Source organism: Ictalurus furcatus, chromosome 10 (assembly GCF_023375685.1).
Source record: "Ictalurus furcatus strain D&B chromosome 10, Billie_1.0, whole genome shotgun sequence".
In the NCBI taxonomy this organism is placed as follows: domain Eukaryota; kingdom Metazoa; phylum Chordata; class Actinopteri; order Siluriformes; family Ictaluridae; genus Ictalurus; species Ictalurus furcatus.
Window position 1 is genome coordinate 29820584 of NC_071264.1, and position 23673 is coordinate 29844256.

General features: G+C 41.6%; 4 protein-coding genes across 5 annotated transcripts; 3 read left to right on the top strand and 1 right to left on the bottom strand.

Moving 5' to 3' along the window:
* Positions 1 to 131: 131 nt before the first annotated feature.
* On the bottom strand, positions 132 to 3376 carry thap11 (THAP domain containing 11). The gene has a single exon (XM_053635257.1). The coding sequence runs from the start codon at positions 3073 to 3075 to the stop codon at positions 2269 to 2271; it is 807 nt and encodes a 268-aa protein (XP_053491232.1). The 5' UTR covers positions 3076 to 3376; the 3' UTR covers positions 132 to 2268.
* Positions 3377 to 4681: 1305 nt separating this feature from the next.
* cenpt (centromere protein T) lies at positions 4682 to 13344 on the top strand. The gene is made up of 14 exons (XM_053635242.1): positions 4682 to 4865; positions 5514 to 5622; positions 5697 to 5844; positions 5923 to 6016; positions 6511 to 6647; positions 6993 to 7071; positions 8362 to 8513; positions 9713 to 10381; positions 11365 to 11769; positions 11848 to 11947; positions 12030 to 12179; positions 12321 to 12425; positions 12525 to 13212; positions 13326 to 13344. Exons 1-13 carry the CDS (start codon positions 4774 to 4776, stop codon positions 12652 to 12654), a joined length of 2370 nt encoding a protein of 789 aa, XP_053491217.1. The 5' UTR covers positions 4682 to 4773; the 3' UTR covers positions 12655 to 13212; positions 13326 to 13344.
* On the top strand, positions 13205 to 18416 carry gfod2 (glucose-fructose oxidoreductase domain containing 2). The gene is made up of 4 exons (XM_053635249.1): positions 13205 to 13827; positions 14735 to 15118; positions 15664 to 15842; positions 16220 to 18416. The coding sequence occupies exons 2-4, from the start codon at positions 14866 to 14868 to the stop codon at positions 16889 to 16891; spliced, it is 1104 nt and encodes a 367-aa protein (XP_053491224.1). The 5' UTR covers positions 13205 to 13827; positions 14735 to 14865; the 3' UTR covers positions 16892 to 18416.
* A 1777-nt stretch (positions 18417 to 20193) lies between these two features.
* LOC128614016 (trichohyalin) lies at positions 20194 to 23216 on the top strand. 2 transcript variants are annotated; one of them, XM_053635252.1, is made up of 4 exons: positions 20194 to 20208; positions 20316 to 20426; positions 21791 to 22273; positions 22561 to 23216. In XM_053635252.1, exons 2-4 carry the CDS (start codon positions 20417 to 20419, stop codon positions 22953 to 22955), a joined length of 888 nt encoding a protein of 295 aa, XP_053491227.1. In that variant the 5' UTR covers positions 20194 to 20208; positions 20316 to 20416; the 3' UTR covers positions 22956 to 23216. The 2 variants fall into 2 exon arrangements, with proteins under 2 accessions (XP_053491227.1, XP_053491225.1); XM_053635250.1 differs by lacking the exons at positions 20194 to 20208; positions 20316 to 20426 and adding an exon at positions 20564 to 20898 and having other exon boundaries at positions 22564 to 23216.
* The last annotated feature ends 457 nt before the right edge of the window (positions 23217 to 23673 follow it).

Genomic DNA, 23673 nt, shown 5'->3' on the forward strand with positions numbered 1-23673 from the left:
GATCTTTTGAAAAGGGAATAAAACTGTTCCGTACCGCACCAGTGCCAAGTCTCGCACGTGGAATGTTTTTATGTATTATTTAACGCTTCTTTTTAATGAAAAAATGTTTTAATGAGAGCTGTAAGCCGTAAACGAACACCTCATCTGACGCAAGATTTAGCGCTCGCTGCTTATTATTATTATTATTATTATTATTATTAAATATTTTTATTGTCAGAGAAGTGAGTGAAAATAACTTCCACTTCTGATTTTCAGTCTTTACCCCGATCGCTCATTTCGTACTCCCAGCTCTCTGCACTTTACCTTTTATGGAGTTTTGTGGGCGTCGCTAAATGCAAATGAGCTGTGTCAGAAACGTAATTAAGGAACATCAATTCACCACTTGAGGTCATTTCTGGTGTTAATATCTACTCTGTGTATAGAATATTATCGTGAGATTATCGTCTCAGAGTTCTAAAGCTGATAAACTAGTTTAGAAAAAAAAAGTCAGCGCTATAAAAACTTTAAAAAGTTGAATATTTTGCTTCTCCTGACTCTGGATTACGAAGATTAATGAGCAGTGGGGCATCACCCATTAAAACAAACAAACAAACAAAAAAAACACAGGCTGTGAGTCGGAGAGGGAGAAAATAAGGTTTTGCAAGAATTTAATAAAAAATAAAAACAAACATTTTAATAGTATAATAATAACACAAGCGCCTGAAAATCTTACAGGATCACTACATCAAAAAAATAGACTTGAATTCTGAATCATTTTTTTACTCCAAATCCTCGGTTCGTTTTTAACCAACGGTGACGATCCGCAGATTTGGATCGAATCCTCAGGATGTTAAATACAGAATAATGAAACCCATGTACTGATGGAACAGTCAGAGAGAGAGAGAGAGAGAACACGTCTATGCTGAATTTATATACGCTGGCATTCGTGGGGAAAAAAAAAAAAGGAGATACAAAGAGATTAGAAGTCTACTGTAATCTTCAGTCTGTTCTGCACCCGCTGTGTTTCTGTAACAAACACAAAAATGTACTTCATTACAAAGCTTGTTTATTACGCTCCACATGTTCGCCTACGATGGAATCTCAGCGTTAAGTTCCCACAGGTTTGTTTTCTGTTCAAAATAAATCCGTGACAAAACCACCATGTAACTCGACTCTTCCATACCGAATCCCCACCCGTGTGACTCATTAACTAACTCATTCACTAACTCATTCACTAACTCATTCACTAACTCATTCGCCAGCATAGTCTTCTTAGTTTAATCATAATTAGGCTGTCGGGAAATCCAAAAGCTCGTGAGGGCGTGTCCAGAATTTGCATATCAGTGCATATTTATAACTCGTGATGTCAATTTCGTTACCTGGGCTTTAACAATTTTATTTTTCGACTATTTATTTTAACGGGTTAAAACGATCTGTGATTTTCCACAGAGGCGATGTCGGTACCGGTATCGGATCAGTACCAAAGCTCTGATATCGGTATTGTGTCGAAACTAGAAAAGACTTGGGTAGTGAAGAAGTTCTTGAGGAGTAACGCCTTCACCTCGCAGACATCGGCAGAAATCTTCAGAACACACTCTTGGGAAAAGAAAAAATAAGGGTACTTAACTGTACTTTTCCTTGTGGAAGTATGAAGAGGACACATTTTGTACCTTTATTCCATAAATTTCACCTCGAAACGTGGATAGTGACGTAAACGTACGAATACGAATGGACCGTAATTGACCTTAAATCTAAACTACGCACTAAAGGTACAAAAAGTGTACTTGACAGTACCGACCCAGAGACAAGGCACAGTACCGCTTGGAACCCTTTTTTATCATGACACTGTATGGTGGGATGATGATCTGGATATTGTGAATATATATATATATTTCTGTAAAACAGCCGTGTTAAAGTTAGTGATATTAGTATGCAGGTGGTCGTGGGGGCGTGTTCATATTTGCATACTCGTGCATATTTATAAGTCACAATGAGGACGTTCCTTTCTTAGGCATTAAAACACTGAACTGTTTTGTTTTTTTCCCGGTAATTTCATGACGTCACTGATGTTTCACAGAACTCACAGGTGTTTATCAAGGCTAGACAGAGCACATTGTGAAATTTTTTTTCTTTTGACACCATCACCCACTCCTAACTTTTTTTTGTTGTTTGTAAACACTGAGAATTCAAACCCAAACAAAAACAAACAAAAACAAAACAAAAATTAAACACCTCCCAGAACATTGTTCTGTTTCGGGTTTCGGTCCGGGTTTTTTTTTTTTTTTGGGGTCAGACTTTTTTCCGAACCGCACTGATACCGGACAGCACGCGGTCGCGCTCGCGGAGCTCCTCCTGCAGGCGCGCTTCGCTCACGCGCAGCTGGCGGATGGTGTTCTTCATCTCCTTCATCTTCACCTCCATGAGGGCGATGATGTCGCGCTGCTCGTTGAGTTTCCTCAGGAGCTCGGCTGAAGTTGTGCCGGTGGTCAGGGAGTACGAGTGCTCCTCTCCGCACAGCGCCAGGAGCGGACCGGGCTCATCCGGTACCACCGTCACCACCACCTCCTCGGACTTGAGCGCCGGCGCTGAGCACGAGCCGTCCACTGCTGCTGCTGCTGCTAACGATGATGAGGATGATGAAGAAGAAGATGATGATGGTGGTGGGGGTATAGCGACGGGTGAGATGTACTGCCCGTTCTGTCCGATCTGCACCACGAACTCGGTCTCGCTCTGATGTGCTTCACTGTGGATTGCGCCGAAGCTGGTGAGAACTGGCGCGGGCGCAGGCGCAGACGCGGCGTGCACCTTCCTGCCCCTGCCGCGCCGACTTCTCCTCTCGTTCACTCCGCGTAACGGGAAGAGCGTCGGGACTCGGATGGTGTAGGTCTTCCTGCCCCCGGGGAAATGCACGCTGCACACGCGGTGTCCTGTAGTGGGCTGGAAGGTGCTGAAGCAGCCGCTCACTCCGGCCCGGGAGATGTTCTTCAGCCAGATCTCCCGCTGAGTCGGGTCTTTCGGGAAGGTGTAGAACCGGAGCTCGCGGTCCCGGTGTGAGTTATTATAACACCCGGGCACGCAGCACGTGAAGCCTGGCATGACGACACTGTTTCTGTTTGACCCCCTCGAGCAATCGCACACAAGTTTCGCTTGATTTTGTTTTGTTGATCTCCTTCGTGCTCTGTTATCAAATGCAGCGGCCTAAAAGCGGAACTACACGTCCCACAATACTTACGACTTCCTGTTTTGTTTTATTTAAAGCGCGTTCGTGAGCGCCGAGTCTGCGCACAACATGCGCATATTCGAGGCCTTTCTCTCTGCGAATAAACACAACGCAGACTGAAATATACCTCGAGATTCAGTCGCCATAATAATAATATTTATTTTCTTTTCTGTTTAAACAAGTACAGAAAAGAGAGGACTTTTGCAAAGATTCAATTCAATTCGGTTTTATTAGTATAGCGCTTTTAACAGTGGACATTGTCCCAAAGCAGCTTTACAGAAATATATATATATATATATATATATATATATATATATATATATATATATATATATATATATATATATATATATATATGTTTTAAATGTATGAGTTTGTCCCTAATGAGCAAGCCAGAGTCGACGGTGAAGATCAAGATGAAGATGAATTTTTGCTTTTATTTTGGAAGAAAATAAAATTTTCTTCGGATTTCATCTTAACAGCTAAATAAAGCTGCTGTCTGAATTTTATGGATAAATATTTTTACAGAAAGATGACGTTAAAATCTATATGGAATACAGGTTTCTGTAACATCGATATATTCCATTAAAAAAAAAGAAAGAAAAAAGAAAAAAAAAGATTGAGTGGATTTGTTTTCTTTAAAACCACATTTACAAACTGGAGGAAAATCATAAATATTCTTCATTTGAATTAAATAAATAAAAAAAATGTTTGTTTTCGTGAACACCACTGTCTCAATATAAGCGTTCGATTTAAATATTTAAATGTTTAAAATGCAGGCATTCATTGTATTCAAAAACAGCAAAAGAATACCTTACAACTGTTAGTTATTCCGTGAATGTGAAATAAGTCAACAAAATCTTAATTATCCAGACAAATATATGTGCCAGAGGTTTAAAAGCTGCTCTTTAAACGCAAACATTTAAACACTGAAAAATTTGGGTCATACGTACAAACTTTTTTGGAGGGGGATCATAAAGAGTAAATAAATAAATAAATAAATAAATAAATAAATAAATACACACAAAATAAAATTAATAATAATATATGTAAAATAAATTGTTTTGTGCAGATCTTTGCCTAAGTAAACTGTTGCTATATTCATTTATTTATTTTGAACGGGAAATTGAGCAAGAATAACAGTTTATGAAAAACAAATAGTACATATTCATAACTAAAGGGGTAAAAAAAAAAAAAAAAACCTGGTGAAATTCAGACAAATAAATATACAAACGATTTGTTTTTATTTAAATATTAAATATTAGCTATACTACGCCAATTAATAAATATATATATTTATATATATAAATAGATATTTTATTTCCCGCCTTGCGCATTAACGGCGCATTAGTGTAGGCTAATTTCCGGAAATGCACTTGCAAAACTACATATCCCATGACGCATGCGCGAGCGTGACGGCTGCGCGGGAGATGACGTCATCGCGGCGTCTGTTTGAATCTCCTGTTGCCGTTAGAAGTGAAGACTAAGCGCTGTGTTCAAGTGAAACTTTGGAGATATTCTTCTGTTTATAAATATATATAATTATAATTATAAACATTTGAGGGAACTCACCAATGGACTCCGGGGAAGAAGAGGACGTGTCTGCCCGAGTTTTACTCAGAAATGTTCTGCACACAGAAACACAGCGGTCTCCAGTCACCAGGAGGTGAGTTTACTGCTCTGCTTTATGCTAGTTAGCATAGCGGTTAGCATAGCAGTGTGTTATTGATTATAATAATAAACCTTTAAAGGATTCTTTTAAAAAACAAAAACGGTTATGATCACAATTCAGACAGTTTGGCCTCGTTGTCTGAGCAGATTTCTGTGGTTTAGCATGACAAGCTAGATAGCTGAGTGCAAAAGTTTTCGCACCCCACAGTTTCATGTCGTAAATTTTATATATATGTATGTATGTATGTGTGTGTGTGTGTGTGTGTGTGTGTGTGTGTGTTATTATTATTATTATTATTATTATTATTATTATTATTATTATTATTTAAAAAAACCTAAACACTGAAAAGGAGAAAGGAAAAATAAATTCTGTCAAATGATTAATGTGATGTTTTTCATCATTTTAAAGTGCAGAATTTTAACATCAACTCACCTGCTTCTGGTTAGTTTGTAATGACTGATATATACATATTACTTACAATATCTCAGAAAAGTATCGTGACACATTATATTTTATTATATTTATGATTTAGTTCAGCCCTCACCGGCACGGCTTTTTTTATTCATCGTGGTTTAATTTTTATTTGCCAGAACTGTAGAGCTCCGTCGGTGCATGTAGTTAATGAATCTTCTTGTCCTTCAGAATGTCTCGTGATCAGTCACACGTACGGAGGAGCTCCAGACTGAGGAACACGCCCGCTGAGACGCCTCACGTCGCTCTCCGTCACAAACTCAAGCAGAAGCTCCGCGAGGTACGAGTCGTGTTTGACGGACGTGTGTTTAGTGTTTCTCGACGCTTACGTTAAAAACCTGATCTGGCTTACAGACGGCCACGAGGTCTCCGGTCCCACCCAGTAAACGTGCGAGGTCTCAGAGCGGGACGCTGAAGACACCGGTGGCACGTTTGACCCCCGTGCTGTACGATGATGACGACGTCACGCCCCGCGGGCTGCTCAGGGGCATCATCCAGACTGGTGAGGGCAGGAACGGCGCTTCGTTTCGCTTCACTCGGACGTGACGTGACGTGACTTGTCGTCTTGTGTGCTTTTCAGAAGCGGAGGCGTCTCTGCTGCTGTCCGGTCAGACAGCGTTACCTCACAGGGATCAGCAGGACGTCGAGACCAGTATCCATGCCAACAGACGCAGGTGGGCGTATCTACCATCTATCGAGAAACTAATCTCACCCAGATAGCACAGATGAATAAATCCGATCTCTAATAGCACGTCTGTGAGCTTATTTACATGTTGCGGAGATGAGCGGATGTTCGATTTATTTACGTATTAATAACAACAATAATTCTAATAAATAAATAAACGAGGAATTCCCAGCGGGTAAAGCACATAATTCCCCTCTGATGAATAAACACTACGGCTGTTTACAGGCGCGTTAGGCAAGATTAGTCAATTCAAGATTTAGGTCTCCACCCACATTTACTAAACTCCGCCCCCAGGATTTAGAGTGGCCTGTAGGGGGTATAAAACGGCTGACAGGGAAGCGTATGCAAACATAAACAAGGATTCTGGACCGGAAGTCAGTTTTCCAAAAGGGTTTTCTCAGCCACTTAGTCCACCTGCGCTGAGGTCACGGTTTATGTCATGGCTTATGTCGTGGACGTGTGTGTGTATGTGTTTTCTCTCAGTGATGGCGTGTCAGGACTCGAGCTGCCTGACTTAGCCACAGAGCCGCTGACTCAGGTGATCCGCGGGATGAGCCGCAGGAGGCCGCCGCCCACTTTTAACGTCTCCACTTTCGAGAAACAACTGGACCAGCCATCAGGTACTAAACTCCAAGTTTGTATCACAGAGCATCGTTTAGACATTAACTTTAATTCAGGTTCATACAGAACGGTCCAGGACGAGAGTTATCGTACAATAACAAGTTCTGGGATCTGATCAGAATCAAGAAAAGGTTTGTGATGGATTACTAATATATTACAATATATACATTTTAAAAATATATATTTTTAATGTATAGTGTTGTTTTTTTTTTTGTTTTTTTTTGCGGAAGTCATCGTCACACAGCAGCTCGCTCTGCACGTAACTCCGACTGATTTAAAGCAGCAGGAGGAAATGACGTGAGTGCACGTGTAACGGAAGGAAAATGGGTTTTATTTTATTTAAGGTGAAGACGAGGAGATGGACGTCCCTCAGGAGAATCCAGATGTCAGTAAGGAACAGGATCTCTCTGCCGGTTCGAAAAGGTAAACGGTCGGTCAGGGCTTTACGGGTGCCATTAGTTTTACACAGGGTAGTGGGGTAATCAACCTGTAATCTCTACAGGTACTACTGCGTGATTTTTATTCTCTGTGCATCCGGAGAAAACTTCTGCCGATCATTTAAGCTAAACGAGCTGCTTGTATTTAGCCCTGTTCGGACAGGATTAGATTTGTGCTAGGATTATACTTACGATGGGATTAGACTTGCGTAAGGATTAGATTTGCTTTCGGATTAGATTTGTGTTGGGACTAAAATTTCCACACATTCATGTGTGTGTGATTTTTGTTTCAAGATCTCTCCCTCCTCCTCCTCCTCCTCTTCCTCTTCTGAGAAAATTGTCCGACTCTGGAGTCTGATTATTTTTAAAAAAGTGTATTTAATTTTATGGGAAAAACATTTTTGACCTCGTTGTATTTAGGCATAACCCCACTTTATAATCACACATCACGATATCACATAGTTTACAACGGTTTTCTAGAAATAAATGAGCGAGCAGGCGTCCCAAATCCCACGCGGCCGTCACGCAGCCACGTGCGACACGGTCATACGAGTTCACGGACCAAACAAGGCGGCAGGAATTCTCTCGTCACGCGTGTGTTTATATATAAGGCACGTCCAGATACGTGAGCTTTATCGCAGAGGAGACGTGTGGAAATATCACACGTCACAGACGTCACCCTGAGAAACATCCCGTAGTAATAATAACTAATCCCGCATTAGGCTTATGAATAAATCCGTGATCTAATAACCTGATCTATTCAGCTGTTGTGGAGCAAACATTTGACTTTTTAAAAAAAAAAACAACAAAAAAAACTTTCTTTTATAATTGAAAATGTCTGGTGCATATATATCTCTGAGAAATAAACACCACAGGCTCCTGTTTAATGACTTTTTTTATTTATAGAATGTGTAAAATTTCAGTGTGTGATGAATTTTAATGAGCGTGTGATGAATATTGATGAGCGTGTGATGTATATTGATGAGTGTATAGAGCCTGAGACTGAGTGAACTTTAGTAGTTGCTCTACTGTGTGTCACATAAAAGCAACGAAGGTCATTTATGATTTGTAATTTTGTGTGTGTGTGTGTGTGTGTGTGTGTGTGTGTGTGTTTTTTTTTTTTCCTTTCTTTCTTCACCCTAACAATGTCAGTAATAATTAACTCTGTTTTCTTTTCCTCAGCATAAACTCTCGCCACGTCTCGTTTTCACACACGACTTCCTGTTCGGTATTTCCTGCTCACTACACACGCGTTATTGTTTTGTCTCTGTCTCAGCGTCCTCAGCCTCACCTTGAAGACGCCGTTCGTGAACCTTCGGTCCGATAGAGCGGGTCTGAGGCGGAAAGCGGCCGGACGACGGAGGCAGGTTTCCGTGGACGCGTTCGACGAAGCCATCCAGAAACGTTTAGAGAGGCATCACAACCAAGGTGCTGCACTGAGCTCGTCTCTTACACCACAGCGCCACCCGGTTCTGACTTCTGATTGGTCAGGAGTTGTTGAGTAGTTCCCTATAACAGCAGCTCTGACGGTAGCGCAGCCGCACGTCACGGCTTTATTTATCATTAACGCGCTCCTTCTGATACGTTATCGTTTCTATGGCGACAGCTCGTTCACAGGGGCGTGTACGGCGAACGCGCCGTCAATAATAAACGGATTAATGAAAAGTGTAAAAGAGACGATTTTATAAGTGTGTGATGATTTCATACAGCGAGCTCCAGAATTATTGGCGCCCGTGGAAAACACGGGTTTTAAAAGAAGTTGCCTGGTTTACGTTTCTCGATAACAACAAGGTGTCTCTCTTCGATCCTAAAAATTCTATAATATTATAAATAATAGACTTGTTTATTATTATTAATACGTTTGTAATAGATTTGTTTTTATTGTATTATTCTTTTTAAATATCAATAAAAATCGAATGAATTTGTTTATTATTAATAAAGCTAGATTTTTTTAAACAGTTCAAATAAAAATATTTAGCAATGAAAAACAGAAGCAGTTTTAAAACTTTTACGATTTTAAAGTTTAAGTACGAAATTAACATCTCAGCTGCTTTACTCAGTTTGTAATTATTTTTAAAAATACGTAAAACAAAAAAAGTGTCAATTGTCTCGTAAGATTTGTGTACAATTATCATTCCATTTTAAATTCTTACGTTTTCAGCTTCTTTTTTTAAAATGCAAAATCGTACAATTATGAATTGTAAAATTAAACGTACAGTTTTATACATTAAGTAGATATTTTAGCTGCTCTGAGTCAGCTTGTAATTATTATTTTTTTATGTAAAGTTTTGCAAATTTAAAGATTAAGCACAGTTTTAACATCATATCCGCTGCTTTCACTCAGTTAGTAATTATTTTTAAGTTTTAAAATTTTCCATTTTAGGAAGAATATTAATTATCATATTTTATATCATATTTTAGCTGTTTGTCAGGTTGTGATTATTTGTTTAAAAATGCAAATTGTTTATTTATTTATTTATTTATTTTAAAATCACAATCTCAGAAAATGTATTAACATAATTAATCACAATATTGATATCATCATCATATCGGCCAGCCCTACTCATGAAGCTCCTCCTCTCTCTCTTTTTATCATTTTGTGTGTGTGTGTGTGGTTTGTTTATCAGATTATACAATAGTGCAGGATGGGAGAACTCTCCAGGACTCGGACTTGCACAAGTTGACTCTGGGTTTGAGTAACACCACGGTCCCGGAGCTCACCACAGACATGATGATGAGCAACACAGAGCTCTACGCCCAGCCACAGGCCTCCATGTCCCAGCTGAGAGACACCGAAGGAGGCGTTACGGATGCTGAGATGAAGAGAGATGATGATGATGATGGACGAGAACTTCAAGATGTCGCCCAAGATCAACAAACCCTGAGTGAGAGAAACATCTCTAAACCTCATGCAGATCCTTCAGAAGACCCGGATTCTGATTCTGAGAGTCAGGAAGAGGAGGGCGAGGTGGAAACGATACCTCCGTCACAAAAGAGCGACGCGGTGTCTTTGAATCCCGAGGATATCCAGTTGGCTCCGACGCAGGACATGGTGGATCACGTGTCTCAGCCTCAGAAGCAGGAGGAGTGCGAGTCTGCGATACAGGACGCTCAGGTAGAAGAAATGGACCAGAGAGAAGGCGAGAGCCTTCAGGAGGAGGAGGAGCCATCGCTTCTGCCTCAGCGAATCACACGGAGAGCGTACCGCTCCGAGGGCGGAGCCATCACGAGCGGAGTGATGGAAAGAGGCAGAGGTACGAAGAGCCTCGGGATGAATCACGATCCCTCGGAGAAACGTGAGTAATCATCAGACGGTAAAATCTGCTATGCTAGAATAAATATTTCATCATTTAGTTAGAATTAAAGGCACCTCGAACAGATTTACTACATATTTGATTTAATATTTCTCCGCTTTGAAACACACTGTCTTCATACGTTGGTTATAAAACCGATTTGAGGGCGGAGCTACATAGTATCTCAGTTTGCGATGTCACTACATAAGCATTAGCGGTTGACCACGTTGTGACAGAATGAGCTGCGTTTTAAGTTTAATTCGATATTTTAATAATAAATAGATTACGTAGTTATGGCAGTGTTATACTGTGTGTTTCATATTTGCATACTCATGAATATTCTTAGATCTTGCTGTTTATAATGATGGTAGGTAAATGTGTAGTGACGCTTCTGGGTTTTTTTTTTTTTTTAATAATTTTTTTAATCTATTTCTCGTGTGTTGATAAAACATTTGTTGTTCTAACGTAGATCCCTGCACTGAGACAGTCTTACTGCAGATGTCGATCTCCGCTATTAAATGTATAAATTACGTGACTATAAAACACAAATGTAAACCTGCAGCCGTTCCACAGGAACAACGAGACAGACGTGAATGAAGAAAATCTTCCAGCAGCTGTGCTTTATTTACTTCTTTTTTTTTTTTTTAATCCAACTTTCCAAGAGTAAAAAGTAGTTCCGGTTACTTTACGCTTTCCTGAAGGTTCTGTGGTATCCATACGCCATCGGAGACACATAACTCCCTCTGAAAAAGTAGTTCCATCTCTTCCATCAAGCAGCGATTCGACACGTTTACAGCTTCTTTTATACACAAATATCTATTTAACTGAAGACTTTAACGAAAGAGTGAAGACTCGTAGCCCTCGGACTTTCATTCCTAGCGAGTTTGGAGTTTTCCTGATGCAGGGAAACGAGCCCAAATTCTCGTCTCTGGTAATCTCTCACACACGCACTTGAGTATAACGGAGCGTTCTCGTCTCTTGTGTAGATCTGCAGACTTTCTCTGGTGGAACGGAGCTGGAAGAATTCCAAGTCAGCGTGGAGGAAGAACCACATCGCCGCCCCGCGTCGTCCTCCGCCGTCCACACCACAAAGCCTTCGTCATCTCTGACGCATCAGGACAGTTTGGTGCAAAACCCTGACGAGGATGACGAGGTTATTCAAGATCTCGACCAATCAGGAAGCGAGGAAATTGTGGTATCTGTCCATGTTAGTCCCATGGAGGACTTTCCTGCTGCTGAGGAAAAGCAGGAGGAAGAAGTACAGGAACATCAACAACAGGAAGAGGAGGAAGAAGAACAGGAAGAGGAAGAGCAGGAGGAAGAGATGGAAGAACAGGTACAGGAGCAGCCCCAAGAAGCGGAGGAAGAGCAGGAAGATGCACAGAGCGAAGGTTTGATTTCACATATCACTAATTTATATGTATATTTATTTTTATTTACTTTTAACACTTATATATTTATCATCACAGAGCTCTCGATGCAAACTCCAGGTTTTATTAGACAAAGGAAGCAGGTAGCCACTCCCGGTGCTCTGGCCACGCCCACCATCCTCAAAGCTCTGAATGCTGGGTAAACGATTCATAATTTTCAATCAATAAACTTTTTTTGGGATTAGAACCCAAAAAAGGCTCACTCTGATACACATTTTCAGTCCTGCCCCAAAGGTTGTGAAGCCACGCCCGAAACGCCAGCCCCAGCGCGTCTCCACCAGCGTCCTCCCGAAAAGCTACGTCATGAGCGTGTTTAAACACTTCGCCAAAACGAAGGTCTCTAGCGACGTCTATCCCGTCATCAACAACATGTAAGCCGATACGACGAACGTGTTTATGATAGTCATGTTGTTGTTGTTATTGTTATTATTATTATTATTATTATTATTATTATTATTATTATTATTAATGAAACGCTCAGGCGGGTTCGCTGATTCTGTGCCGTGTCTCAGACTGCAGCGGTATTTCGATCGTCTGGCGGAGGATCTGGAGGCGTATTCCGCTCACGCGAAGAGGAAAACCATCGAGGTTGAGGATGTTGAACTCCTCATGAGAAGGTGTGTTCGATGTAGGAATCGCAGAGTGACTTCCTGTCGGGTCATGTGATCTGCCTTATTTATTTATTTATTTATTTATTTATTTATTTTCCTTTCTAGGCAGGGGTTTGTGACAGACAGCACTCCGGTCACCGTGTTAATCGAGAAATTTCTCCCGCTCGAATACAGGAAGCTCCTCATCCCCGTCGCAACCAGCGGAAATAACGTCGTGCCTCATCGACGGAGATGAAACGTCCACGCAGATCTCTCTCTCTCTTTCTCGCTCTCTCTGTCTCTCTGTCTCTCTCTCTCTCACACACTCACATATCATGGTCCATAAATCTAATTTACTTTGATTTAATGCCATTATTTTGGATCTAATTTTTACAAAAAATAATTTGATCCTGTTCTATTTAACCTGCCGAGGTTGCAGATGGACACTAAAGGTCAAAGGTTTGTTTGTTTTTTGTTTTTGTATGTTCCCTTTGGACATCTTGCTGAAGATTATAAATAAAGCTTTGAATACGCTGCGGTACAAATGATCCATTTTAGTCAGTATTGTATATTTAGTCATTACACCACGATCCACTCATTTGCACTTATCAGCTCCACCTACCTAATCTTGTCTGTAGTGCTGTAAAAGTATTGGCGCCCCATCCCTGGTCCTGGAGAACCCCCTGTCCTGCACATTTCAGTGTTTTGTTTGTTGTTGTTTTTTTTTCTGTTCTTATGTTAGTGTGTGTTAGAGGAGAGAAGTGATACTGAGGTGTTTAAAACACCAGCATGTCCAGTAACGCTGCTGGAACTGGTTTGTCATCATGCTCATCATCAATAATACTTTGCTTTAGTATTATTTATTCCCTATATTTTAATTCAGACCTTTTAAAGTCCAAATCTCAAGTCTCCTCTTCTCTCATCCAGGTGAATGACTGAAAGCTGTACATCCGCCCACTTCTGCTAATACACAGGGTAGAGGGGGTGCCAATACTTTGTGCAGCGTGATACATGAAGTACACATATAACCTGTGTAGGTGACGATGAAAATAAAGGCCCACTTGCATGTAAATAAATAAAGACGTGTTTGAACGGAGTGGGCGTGGCAAAGAACACGCGGTCGCTCGTGTTTGCGCATGCGCGAACTCCTCGCTTGTTTGTGTGATGGTCGGAAATCTCACCGCTGTGTTCCTGCGATTAATAAAACAACACGGATATCAGACTGGATTAAACAAAGGGAAAGAGGTGAAGAAGTGTGAACCCTGCCAGAGTGACATGACCTGAATCAGATCTTTTATTTCCCCCCCTGAGGGAAGGTCTGATCTGAGCAGGGAGGCGGCCCGGATGCTAGTCAGGATTCCTCTCGGAGAAAAATCAACCAAAATAAGATTCATGGTTGAGGAAAAGATTTCCAGAAATAGTAGTTTAGGTGAGTACAAACGTTTAAGATGATTATTTAGTCGCCTAGAAACAGAACTTTGGTATAATGTTGATTTATTTTCATTTTTTATTATTAGCTAGCTAGCAAGCTAATCATTAACCTAGCTACCTTCATTCCCCTCAGAAGAACTCCAGTAGTTTAGTATTATTTATTTATTTATAGTCAAAATGTTAGGTCTTTACATACCGTACAGCGTTCATTTACCTGCTTTAAACCTTTATTTCCCCGTAAATTATTTTCAAACATGTCCAAATAACATGCATCTCTATAATGTTTTACATTACCTTTCTTTTCCCTTTATTAATGATCTCTTGTATTAAATAGTAAATGTAGTTTAAAGTTGTTTAAAAAAAAAAAAAGTAATAAAACTTGAAATTACACCTGCAATTTATTATTATACCTTTTTTTTATTATTATTTTAAGTGTTTAAGCAGAATTGGTTAAAATTCAGATCTAAAATATTTCAGGTTGAGGAGCAAAATGATAGAAAATGTCTTTTGACAAAAAAAAATGTTCTTGGCATTATTTTGACTTTTTTTAATGTAAAGAAGAAGGTTTTAATTATATCTTCAATTTAAAAAAGTGCAATAAACTTAAAAGTTTTATTTGGGATTTATGTTAAATTACAGTAAAGATCTGATTTGCAGATGATTTACTGCGTATATTTTCATTAAAAAAAACGTTGAATTAACTATATTTTCTTCTGTAATCTGTAGATACGGATACACTTTAGCTTGTTTTTGTCATTTAAAATCAGCCCCCCCCCCTCGCTTTCTCTCCCCATCTCTGTCTTTCCCCCCTCTCTCCCTGTCTCTCACACCCCTGTCTCTCACCCCCCCCCCCCATCTCTCTTCCTCTGTCTCTCTCCCTTTCTCTCTCACTCTGTCTCTCTCAGTAGGATTATCTCCTGATTACTTGGAGCTTCAGCTTCAAACAGGATCTGTGTAATGGCTGACTGAGTGTGAGTGCAGTAGGGGTGTGTGTGTGTGTGTGTGTGTGTGTGTGAGTGTGTACGTGCTGAGCAGAATGTTGCCGGGTGTGGGTGTGTTCGGAACGGGGCGGACCGTACGCTCCCTGGTGCCCTTACTGCAGGAGGAAGGGTTTCCGGTTCAGGCCGTCTGGGGCCGGACGCAGGAGGAAGCTGAACGTCTGGCTAACGAGCTCAACATCCCCTTCTCTACCAGCCAATCGGACGACGTCCTGCTGCGGCAGGAAGTCCACCTGGTGTGCATTCTGACGCCGCCACCACACACACGCCAGATCGCTGTGAAGGCGTTGGGTGAGACTTTATACTCGTCTCTCGCTTTCTTTATCTATCTGTTATATTTAGCTATCTGTGTACTGAACCGATTGGGCTGTGTTCCTTCCTCAACCGCACCCAGTACTGTGCTCTCTCACACACTCACACTCACACACACAATCACACTCGGAGGCCTGAAGGAATCATTCTACTGCTGTTTTCCCTTTTTATCAGACATTGTGTGTCAAGGTATTCGTAGCCAAACTCAACAAAAAATTCCCACCAATACAGATAAGCACCAATCAGCTGCATTCATGGCACGTTTAGCCACACCCACAAAACTCCATAAATGGCGACTAAACTGTGAAAGAGCTCCTCATAAGCGGGGAGTGCAGAAAATCTTCCAGTAATGCAGCTCAGCCACTGCAGCGCTCCAGCTACCATAAACGCACAAACTCCTCCGCCTTCGTTTATAGGGTGCCATTACTTTTGTCCTCATTGAATGGCTGGTTTTATTTGTGTTAATTCAATAGAGTTGTTTTGTTTTACACGTAAGTGGACGGGTCTCTTATCCGTGTCGGCAGGGATCGGGAAGAACGTGATCAGCGAGCAGGCTGCTACGCTGACGGACGCGTGTACGATGGTGACGGCGGCGCGGTATTACCCGCAGCTGATGAGCATCATGAACAACGCGCTGCGCTTTCTGCCCGCATTCATCCTGATGAAGCGGCTGCTGGCGGAGGGGTACTGTGGCACGCTGCAGGTAAACGCACACCTTCACACCTGTTTAGGAGTTTGTACGGTAGTTTACAGCGAATATAAAAAGTCTACACACCCCTGGGTTTTTTTTTATTATTAGATAAATCATTTCCAGATCTTTAATGTGATGCAGCAACTTAAAAAAAAAAAACACAAACAATTTAGGAGAAAAAAAAACCTCCTTCCATTCTAACAGGGGTGTGTAGACTTCTCATCTCATCTGTTCTAGTCTAATCTAATAGTCTAATATCTCCACGTTCTGATGATTGAATACTGATGAGATTGCGATGCTGTTTCATGTTGATATACGTGAGGAAAGATCAGCGATGCGATGTGACGTGTGCAGTTCTGTACTCCCAGATTCCTTTCTCCCCCCGGCAGGTGTGTGAAGCGCGTGTGTACGGCGGCTCGTTGCTGAGCCAGTCGTACGGCTGGGCGTGGGAGGAGCTGATGGGCGGCGGCGGCCTGCACACAATCGGTTCTCGCATCATCGACCTCCTGAGCTACCTGACGGGGGGGCGGGCCGTCCGCGTGCACGGAATGCTCAGGACCTTCGTGCGTCACGGCGGTTCGGGCGCCGGGATTCGCTCCGTCACGGCCGACGACTACGCCTGCTTTCAGCTGCTCATGGCAGGGGGCGTGGTCTGCAACGTGACGTTGAACTTTAACCTCCCGGGCGCCGACCTTCAGGAGGTCATGCTGGTGGGATCGTCCGGGAGACTGGTGGTCAGGAGCACTGAGCTGTACGGACAGCGCGACAGCACCAAGGGGGAGGAGCTTCTTCTGAGAGACGCCGACTTGGGGGCGGGGCCTGTGGTCACCGGACTGAAAGCGATGGTGACTCAGCTCCGCCTGTCCTTCCAGGCACAGGAGGACCGGCGTTCGTGGGCACGGAATCCCGTCGCCATGGCGGCTACCTTCGAGGACGGGCTGTACGTCCAGACGGTTGTGGACGCCGTCAAGAGGTCAAATCGCAGCGGAGAGTGGGAGAGCGTGGACGTCAGAACCGAGGACGTAGATCCGAATCAGAACCATAGAACCGCTCCGAACTGACTCGGCGAACAGCACCGCGGTGTTTGTTGACTCTGCTGACACGGCGCTCTGTTTTAGGTTCAACGCTGCGTACTGAGGCATAAAGCGCTTTCTACTGCATACACAGCAAACGTTATTCATTACACGACCCACGATGCCGTGCTCCTGCTGTAAACACGTTACACTTCACTCCAACCTAGAGCCGGGTGATGCGACAAAAATATCATATCGCTCATACGTTTCTACGATAAATAATTCAGCTAACAATCTGTCCGCAAAACCGTAGTAAAACAAACGGCCGAGTTTGACGATACTTTTCTTTAACGCCTACAAAGATGATTAGCATGACGAAAGGCTTCCGTTTCATTTATAATTATTAAAAACTTTTTTTTAAAAGCACATCACCGTACTGACGATATCTCGATAAAAAAATTATCACGTAATCATTTATCACGATACCAATATTATATCGATATATCGCCCAGCCCTACTTCTACCTCTGCTCTCGCTCCGAGCACGTTGTTCCTAATCTCATCATACACTACGACTATAACGCACACACACACACACACGGAAGACAGCATTCTGTGTTTAGATTTGTGATAAATACTGACAACCTGAGAGAAAAGTCGTTCTCAGACATGTCTTTCTAAGAAAGAAGAAAATTCAGGGATTTGTTCTTTTTTTTGTTTTAGTTTGTCATATAAACATAAACAAGGATGTGCAAAGATTTATCGTAATATATTTTTCCTTTAATTTTCACCACCAGATTTTGTAAACTTTTTGCCTTTGTTATAAAATGACCTTGAATTTCAGAAAGGTGCTCTATAGGTTGAAATTATTATTATTATTATTATTATTATTATTATTATTACTGTTATGCCCGCTGAGGGAACTTACTTATAGGTTAATACATATACAGATATACACATCATTAAAATGTTTATTTAATAACTGTACTACACTTTTTTTTTTTTACTTTTATCTGAGCATTTGAGGGAAATTCTGACCTTTCAGACAGGAAGTAGAAAGTGCAGTCTGTTGTGTGAAAAGCTCTTAAAGCTGATTCTCGTTTAAAGTTAAACCATTTTTATACGGACTGAAGAAACACTGGAGTTACGACACTGGAAAACAGAGCGAGTGTGTGTGTGTGTGTGTGTTCACCTTTACTCTCTAAGCTACACAACTAGGTGTTCAGCTGTGAAATATTTTAATGTGGTATTTTATTTAAACGGACGTGTTAAGCCGTGTTCGTGCAGGATTTATCCAGAATGTTTATTGAACTGAACAGCAGCGTTAACGCCGTCCTCGTGGCTCGGAGGAGGAACTCTGGAGTTGAGTTCAGTGCTCTGATTTTCACGTGTCGGATGGTGACGTGACGCTTGCTACAAGTCGTCGTCTGCTGTTTGTGTTTTTAAAACTAATGTGTCTAAAATAAAACCGCGGTTTTTTCCGACATGTATTTATTGTCTAAAACTCTGTATGTGTGTGTGTGAGAGAGATAAACAGTGTTCCTTTAAGGTTTAATAAAATACTTCACAATCGATTAGAGTTGTCTTGGCTGTTTTGTGTTAAAATAAACGAGATAAATATGATCCTGTACAGATTTAATGAGTGGTTTTCCTTTATAACACATAAAATCACAGACAGTCTGGAAATCTCCTAAACAGCTGTTTTCCCTCCCAGACTAAAACTCCACTCGTCTCTAGATTGAAGTCTGAACTCATGAGTGTTCCACATTTAATAGGATTACAAGCGTATTCACTTGTTTTTTTTTAATGCTTAGATTAATATAAAAGACAAAAGTATATTCATAATAAACCGAAAATATAGGGGGAGGAGGAGGCGGGTGTTAATAAGTCAAATCAACTTCACAGTGAACCCCTGACCCTCACACCCATATGTACTGCTTGTTGAACGTCTCGTTCCAGATTTATTCCCTCTGTGTTTACTGTTATAACGCACTCAACTCTTCTCCTCTGCAAAGGCTTTCCACTAGATTTTGGGGCGTGGCTGTGGGGATTTGTCTTCCTTCAGCTACAAGAGCGTTAGTGATGTTGATGTAAGGAAACTCCAGTTCCAGTTCACCCCAAAGGTGTTCAGTAGGGTTGAGGTCAGGGATCTGTACAGGACACTCGAGTTCTTCTACCTTCTTCCAACCTTCACACACCACGTCTTCATGGAGCTCGCACTCTTTGTGCACTTTGTGTTGGAACGGGTTCGTGTCTCTTAGTTCCAGAGAAGGGAAACTCTAAGGCTACAGCGTACAAAGACTTTCTATACAAGTTTGTAGATAGACTTTGGGTGTGATGGTCAGGGGTGCATATACTTTTTTATGTATAGTGTATCTTCGATAACTTTAGCTTGCGCTGTAAGCATAAGGTAAAGTTTTACTTAAATTAATTGAAAGAAAATGAAATGCATTACACAACAGTATTTCAGAGATCTCACACACACCTTTTAGTAGGTTACATGTGTTCGTTTTTTCCAGGATTGTTTTTGTCAGGGTCAGGATTTAACCCCTTTCCTGCTGGATAACCCATTTCACTGTATAAATCACCACATACTAAAGTAAATAATAAGCCAAAAGGGTGTGGGTTAAATCATTTTACGCTACTTTTTGTTTATAACAAGTCCTCACACAAGTCTGTAGAATTTCCCCCTTTCTGTAGAAAGGGGGGGGGGGGTGTCTGGGACACTCCTGATTTTACCAGAATTTACCACTGGTTTTGCTTAGGAACTATTTTTAACACAAAATCAATAAACAACTTCTCACAGTTTCATTCCAAATTGAGTAGAAAATTAGTTTTGCACAAAATATCCATTCCAGTCCTAAATCAGCGATTCACTTCTGGATTCGTACCGGATTTCACAGATTATTAAAAATTCATAAGAATGCATTTGTTCGTTTAATTTTTGCTTTTATTTGTTACAAGAAAAACAAAATAATGACATGTATCGAAGCGTAAACAAACAAACAAAAACAGGGGTTGAATGGGAACATAATCATTACTTCACTCAGTAGCTTTCTATCTAAAGATTACTTCGACTGTTTAATTTTAATACACGTCCCATCCTGGTCATGTAATAATGTTGAAAGGTTAAATTTTATTTCATGTAACTGTAATGCTTTTTCTTTCCAGTATAAATTATATAAATAAGCTTCTCGTCACAGAAGTGCATTCTGCTCTCTAACGAACTCTAGCGGTCAAAAATATTCCCATAATGCACCGCGTTGTTTGGTTTGATTAGCGCGCGCGCCCTTTACTCCTCTCCAGAGGAATACCGCGAGTTACCATGGCAACATCTTTTTCAGATTTCTCCTCAGACTTTTGAAAGTAGCGGATTAATCGTTTTTTTATTATTATTATTATCATTTTTGGTTGTGTATAAAGTTGTAGACGTGTCGGTTTATAGTTCGTCTCGGTTAATTTACTGTTCGTAGGTTTGAAATTGCGTGCAATAGCGAGTTAGCCAACGTTGCGCGCGCGCGACGGAACGACACTCCTGTCGCAGAGTGATGATGAAACCCGTGTCACGTAGTGTATGAAAAAGGGTGAGTAGGATCTATATCGCATTTTTTCCCCCCAGTCCCTAGATTTTAAATCATTTTTCCACAGCTCGATAAACCGCGTACTGGTTGATAAACTGCTATTTCTGACGCTGTAAGTTCATACTTCCGCGCCGCGGCCATCTTTGCGTCAGACTAAATAATAAAGTGTGGCGCTGCAGAACCACCGCCGGTCCTGTAGGGGGCAGTGCAGAGTGGCGCAGTCATAGTGCTCAGAACAAAACCGACTCTCAAATGGCGGCACGAAAACGAAGCATAGTGTGGTCGTTTTTCCAAGCCGAGGACGATAAACGAGTATTATGTCTCCTTTGTATGAAAACGGTTTTATATTTCGGTCACACGACCAACATGCTTCGGCATTTACGAGCGAAACATCCGAATGATTTCTCCGCTTTGGACAAGAGAAAATCCACATCGGGAAAAAGCGCATCCAACCATAATAACGGCTGTGTAGAAGGTTTGGACTGCTGTTAGATTCTAACACAGCATGTTTTTTGTTGTTGTTTTTTTTTTTTAAAAAAAAGCAAAACAACAAAAATATATATACACAGATCACTTGTTCTTTTTCTTTTAAATCAAGTAACATTATATACATCACGCTTTTTAGATTTGTATAAAGACCCCGTGAGATCTGCTAAGCAATCTGGCTAACTCTTGGCGCCAACATTATCATAGCCTGCTAAACACACACAAAAAAATGCTACGCTAATTTAAACAAATGTCCGAATAAAAATTCCACTCACGAAACCTGTTTCGAGTTAACAAGAAAGTAAATTATCACCGAAACAGTTATTGAGGACTAAACCGATATTCTCGCGCGCGCTATGCTTTGCTAACTAACTAGCTAGCTAACATGAGCTGAATGTTCTTTCTCCGCGTCCTGCCCTTTTTTTCCCTTTCTTCTTCAGGCGCCATTTTTGCCCCTGCATGTCCTCACACTTACCGTCAACGAAATGAAGTATTAAAAGCGACGAAATATAAGATTTGAGTGTCGAAAACACACCGTCCTTATCCGGTGCGAGTGTCACGCGCGACTCTGTTCACTTCCAGTAAAATGAATCACTCATTTTGAACTTCGTTAACGGATCGCGCGAATCGGTTCTTCTTAACCGACCGAATCGAAATGTATCGAATCGACTGTCTAAGGAATGAAGATTTTTATCGTTATTTTACACACAAAAACACACGATGTAACCCTCTTTTTTCAGTCATGATGCACAGCCATGTGTCTCTATTATTATTGTTGTTATTATTCAGTCTACTTAAAATTATACAGAATATTTAATATTCATTAAAAAAATTATTTTTCCTCCTGACCGCCCGTCTTCTTTTCACCTCTCTGTCTTCAGTGACAGTTATGATGGACGAGCAGCAAGTCGAAGTCCCGGCCGAGGTGGGAGACGCCGAGATGGACGGGGCGATCCGAGGAATCCTGTGTGCTGCCGCAGGAGAACCGGCCACTGAAGGAGAGGTGTCCGGGTGCGAAGGCGAGGGCAGAGGGACTCAGGAGGGCAGCCCTGCCCCGACCCAAACCCCGACCTCACGCAAGTGGAGTGCGGTGTGGGTTCACTACCGCAAAGTGGACCAGGAGAAGAAGGCGCTGTGTTTGCTGTGCATGGAGAAGATCCAGCACCAGAGCAGCACCAGTAACCTCATCAGACACCTGCAGAACAAGCACCCTGCCGAGTACGCCCAGCTCGAGGAGCATTCGCAGAAACGACCCCCCAAACGCAAAAGCGAGGATCCAGACTACGTCCCTGCGACCTCGCCCAAAACTCGCACTGTGACCCCCAGCCGCATCGTCCCGTCTCAGCTCAGTAGCAGTCTAACTGGTACGGATCTCCTCGAGTTCTCTCTCTCTCTCTCTCTCTCTCTCTCTCTCTCTCTCTCTCTCTACACCATCATAAATTAGAGTCTGACTTGGTTTAAAATAATTTTACACCCCATTGTGTAATGTGATTAATTACTTTTTTACTTAAAAAAAACTTGCAGTTTTCAACTTTACTCAAATATGCTGATCAACTCGGACATTTTCAGTGTCATACTTGTAGTTTTCTTTATTAATTTAGTTTTACTTCGTTTTTTTTTTAAATAATTTGCTGTCGTCCATCTGTGTCAGTAGTTGACTGGAGCGACGGGCGGAGGATCCTGGAGCGCGAGCGTGAGCTGACGGAGGCCCTGAGGCGAGTGCAGCAGGAAGAGGGAAGAAGTTTGCAGCAGCAGAGGGATTTGATGCAGCAGATCCGAGAGCTGGACGCGGAACGACGAGCGCTTCAGAACCAGAAACGCGAGCAGGAGGACGAACATCACAGACTGAAGAGGGAAAAGGAAGAGCTGGAAAGCACTAGGATGGAGCTCCATAAGGAAAAAGAAGAACTCCAGAAGGAGCGCGACGAGCTGTTTAAGGCCAAGGAGGAGTTTCGGAAAGAGAAGGAGGAGTTGGAGAGACAGAGACAGGAAATCCATAGAGAGGGACACATACAGGGCCAAGTGTCCGAGTTTTACAACTGTTGATTTGTCTTAACGCTTCACTGTTAATGCAAGCTCTTTGTAACTTTTAAAATGTTTAGTGAATGTAGCTGACAGATTCCTTCATTTTGCCATTTCTTTTCTTTTTCCTTCCCTCTCTGGTGGACGTTCTCCATGTTCTCCATGTTGAGGTGTGATGGTGATGATGATGATGAGGGAGGAAATGTTCCTGTAAACAATGCATTTCACTGTGTATTTTTTTAACATTGTAAGTCGTTCAGAACTCAATACAGCGTTCTCACACTCTCCTGTCACCGAGCCGTACTTTTCTAATCAGCTCAGTGTCTCGTCACGATCTGAAACCCGACAGTAGACGCTCCGTTGTGCCATACAAAGTATTGGCACCTCTCTATACCTATCCGTCGGTGAACCGGGACCCCTGAGCAGATATCATTTATGTGGTTGTTTACTACAGCAGTGTTACTGTTGATCTTGGGTTTTTTTTTTTTGTATTGAACCATTTACTCGTTATAAATATGAGCTTCCCCATCTTTCCGCCCAAATGGCTATATTCAAGTAGTCAGCTAAACCTGAAATTAGACATCACTAGAAAGATTTTAAATATATTGTGAATTGTATTTCCTGAACATTTGTTACACCTAGATTTATTATTATTATTATTATTATTATTATTATTATTAGCCCAGTATTTTTTTGTGCAGTTGTCCCACAGGCTAGCAAGGTTTTTTTTTTTTTTAATTAT

Coding starts and splice junctions, on each gene's coding strand:
- thap11 (XM_053635257.1), bottom strand. CDS start 3,075: ATGCCAGGCTTCACGTGCTGCGTGCCCGGGTGTTATAATAACTCACAC.
- cenpt (XM_053635242.1), top strand. CDS start 4,774: ATGGACTCCGGGGAAGAAGAGGACGTGTCTGCCCGAGTTTTACTCAGA. Junction 6,017..6,510: donor ATCCATGCCAACAGACGCAG/GTGGGCGTATCT, acceptor GTTTTCTCTCAG/TGATGGCGTGTCAGGACTCG. Junction 12,426..12,524: donor GTTGAACTCCTCATGAGAAG/GTGTGTTCGATG, acceptor TTTCCTTTCTAG/GCAGGGGTTTGTGACAGACA.
- gfod2 (XM_053635249.1), top strand. CDS start 14,866: ATGTTGCCGGGTGTGGGTGTGTTCGGAACGGGGCGGACCGTACGCTCC. Junction 15,119..15,663: donor GATCGCTGTGAAGGCGTTGG/GTGAGACTTTAT, acceptor CCGTGTCGGCAG/GGATCGGGAAGAACGTGATC. Junction 15,843..16,219: donor GGTACTGTGGCACGCTGCAG/GTAAACGCACAC, acceptor TCCCCCCGGCAG/GTGTGTGAAGCGCGTGTGTA.
- LOC128614016 (XM_053635250.1), top strand. CDS start 20,676: ATGGCGGCACGAAAACGAAGCATAGTGTGGTCGTTTTTCCAAGCCGAG. Junction 20,899..21,790: donor TAATAACGGCTGTGTAGAAG/GTTTGGACTGCT, acceptor CTCTGTCTTCAG/TGACAGTTATGATGGACGAG. Junction 22,274..22,563: donor GCTCAGTAGCAGTCTAACTG/GTACGGATCTCC, acceptor CTGTGTCAGTAG/TTGACTGGAGCGACGGGCGG.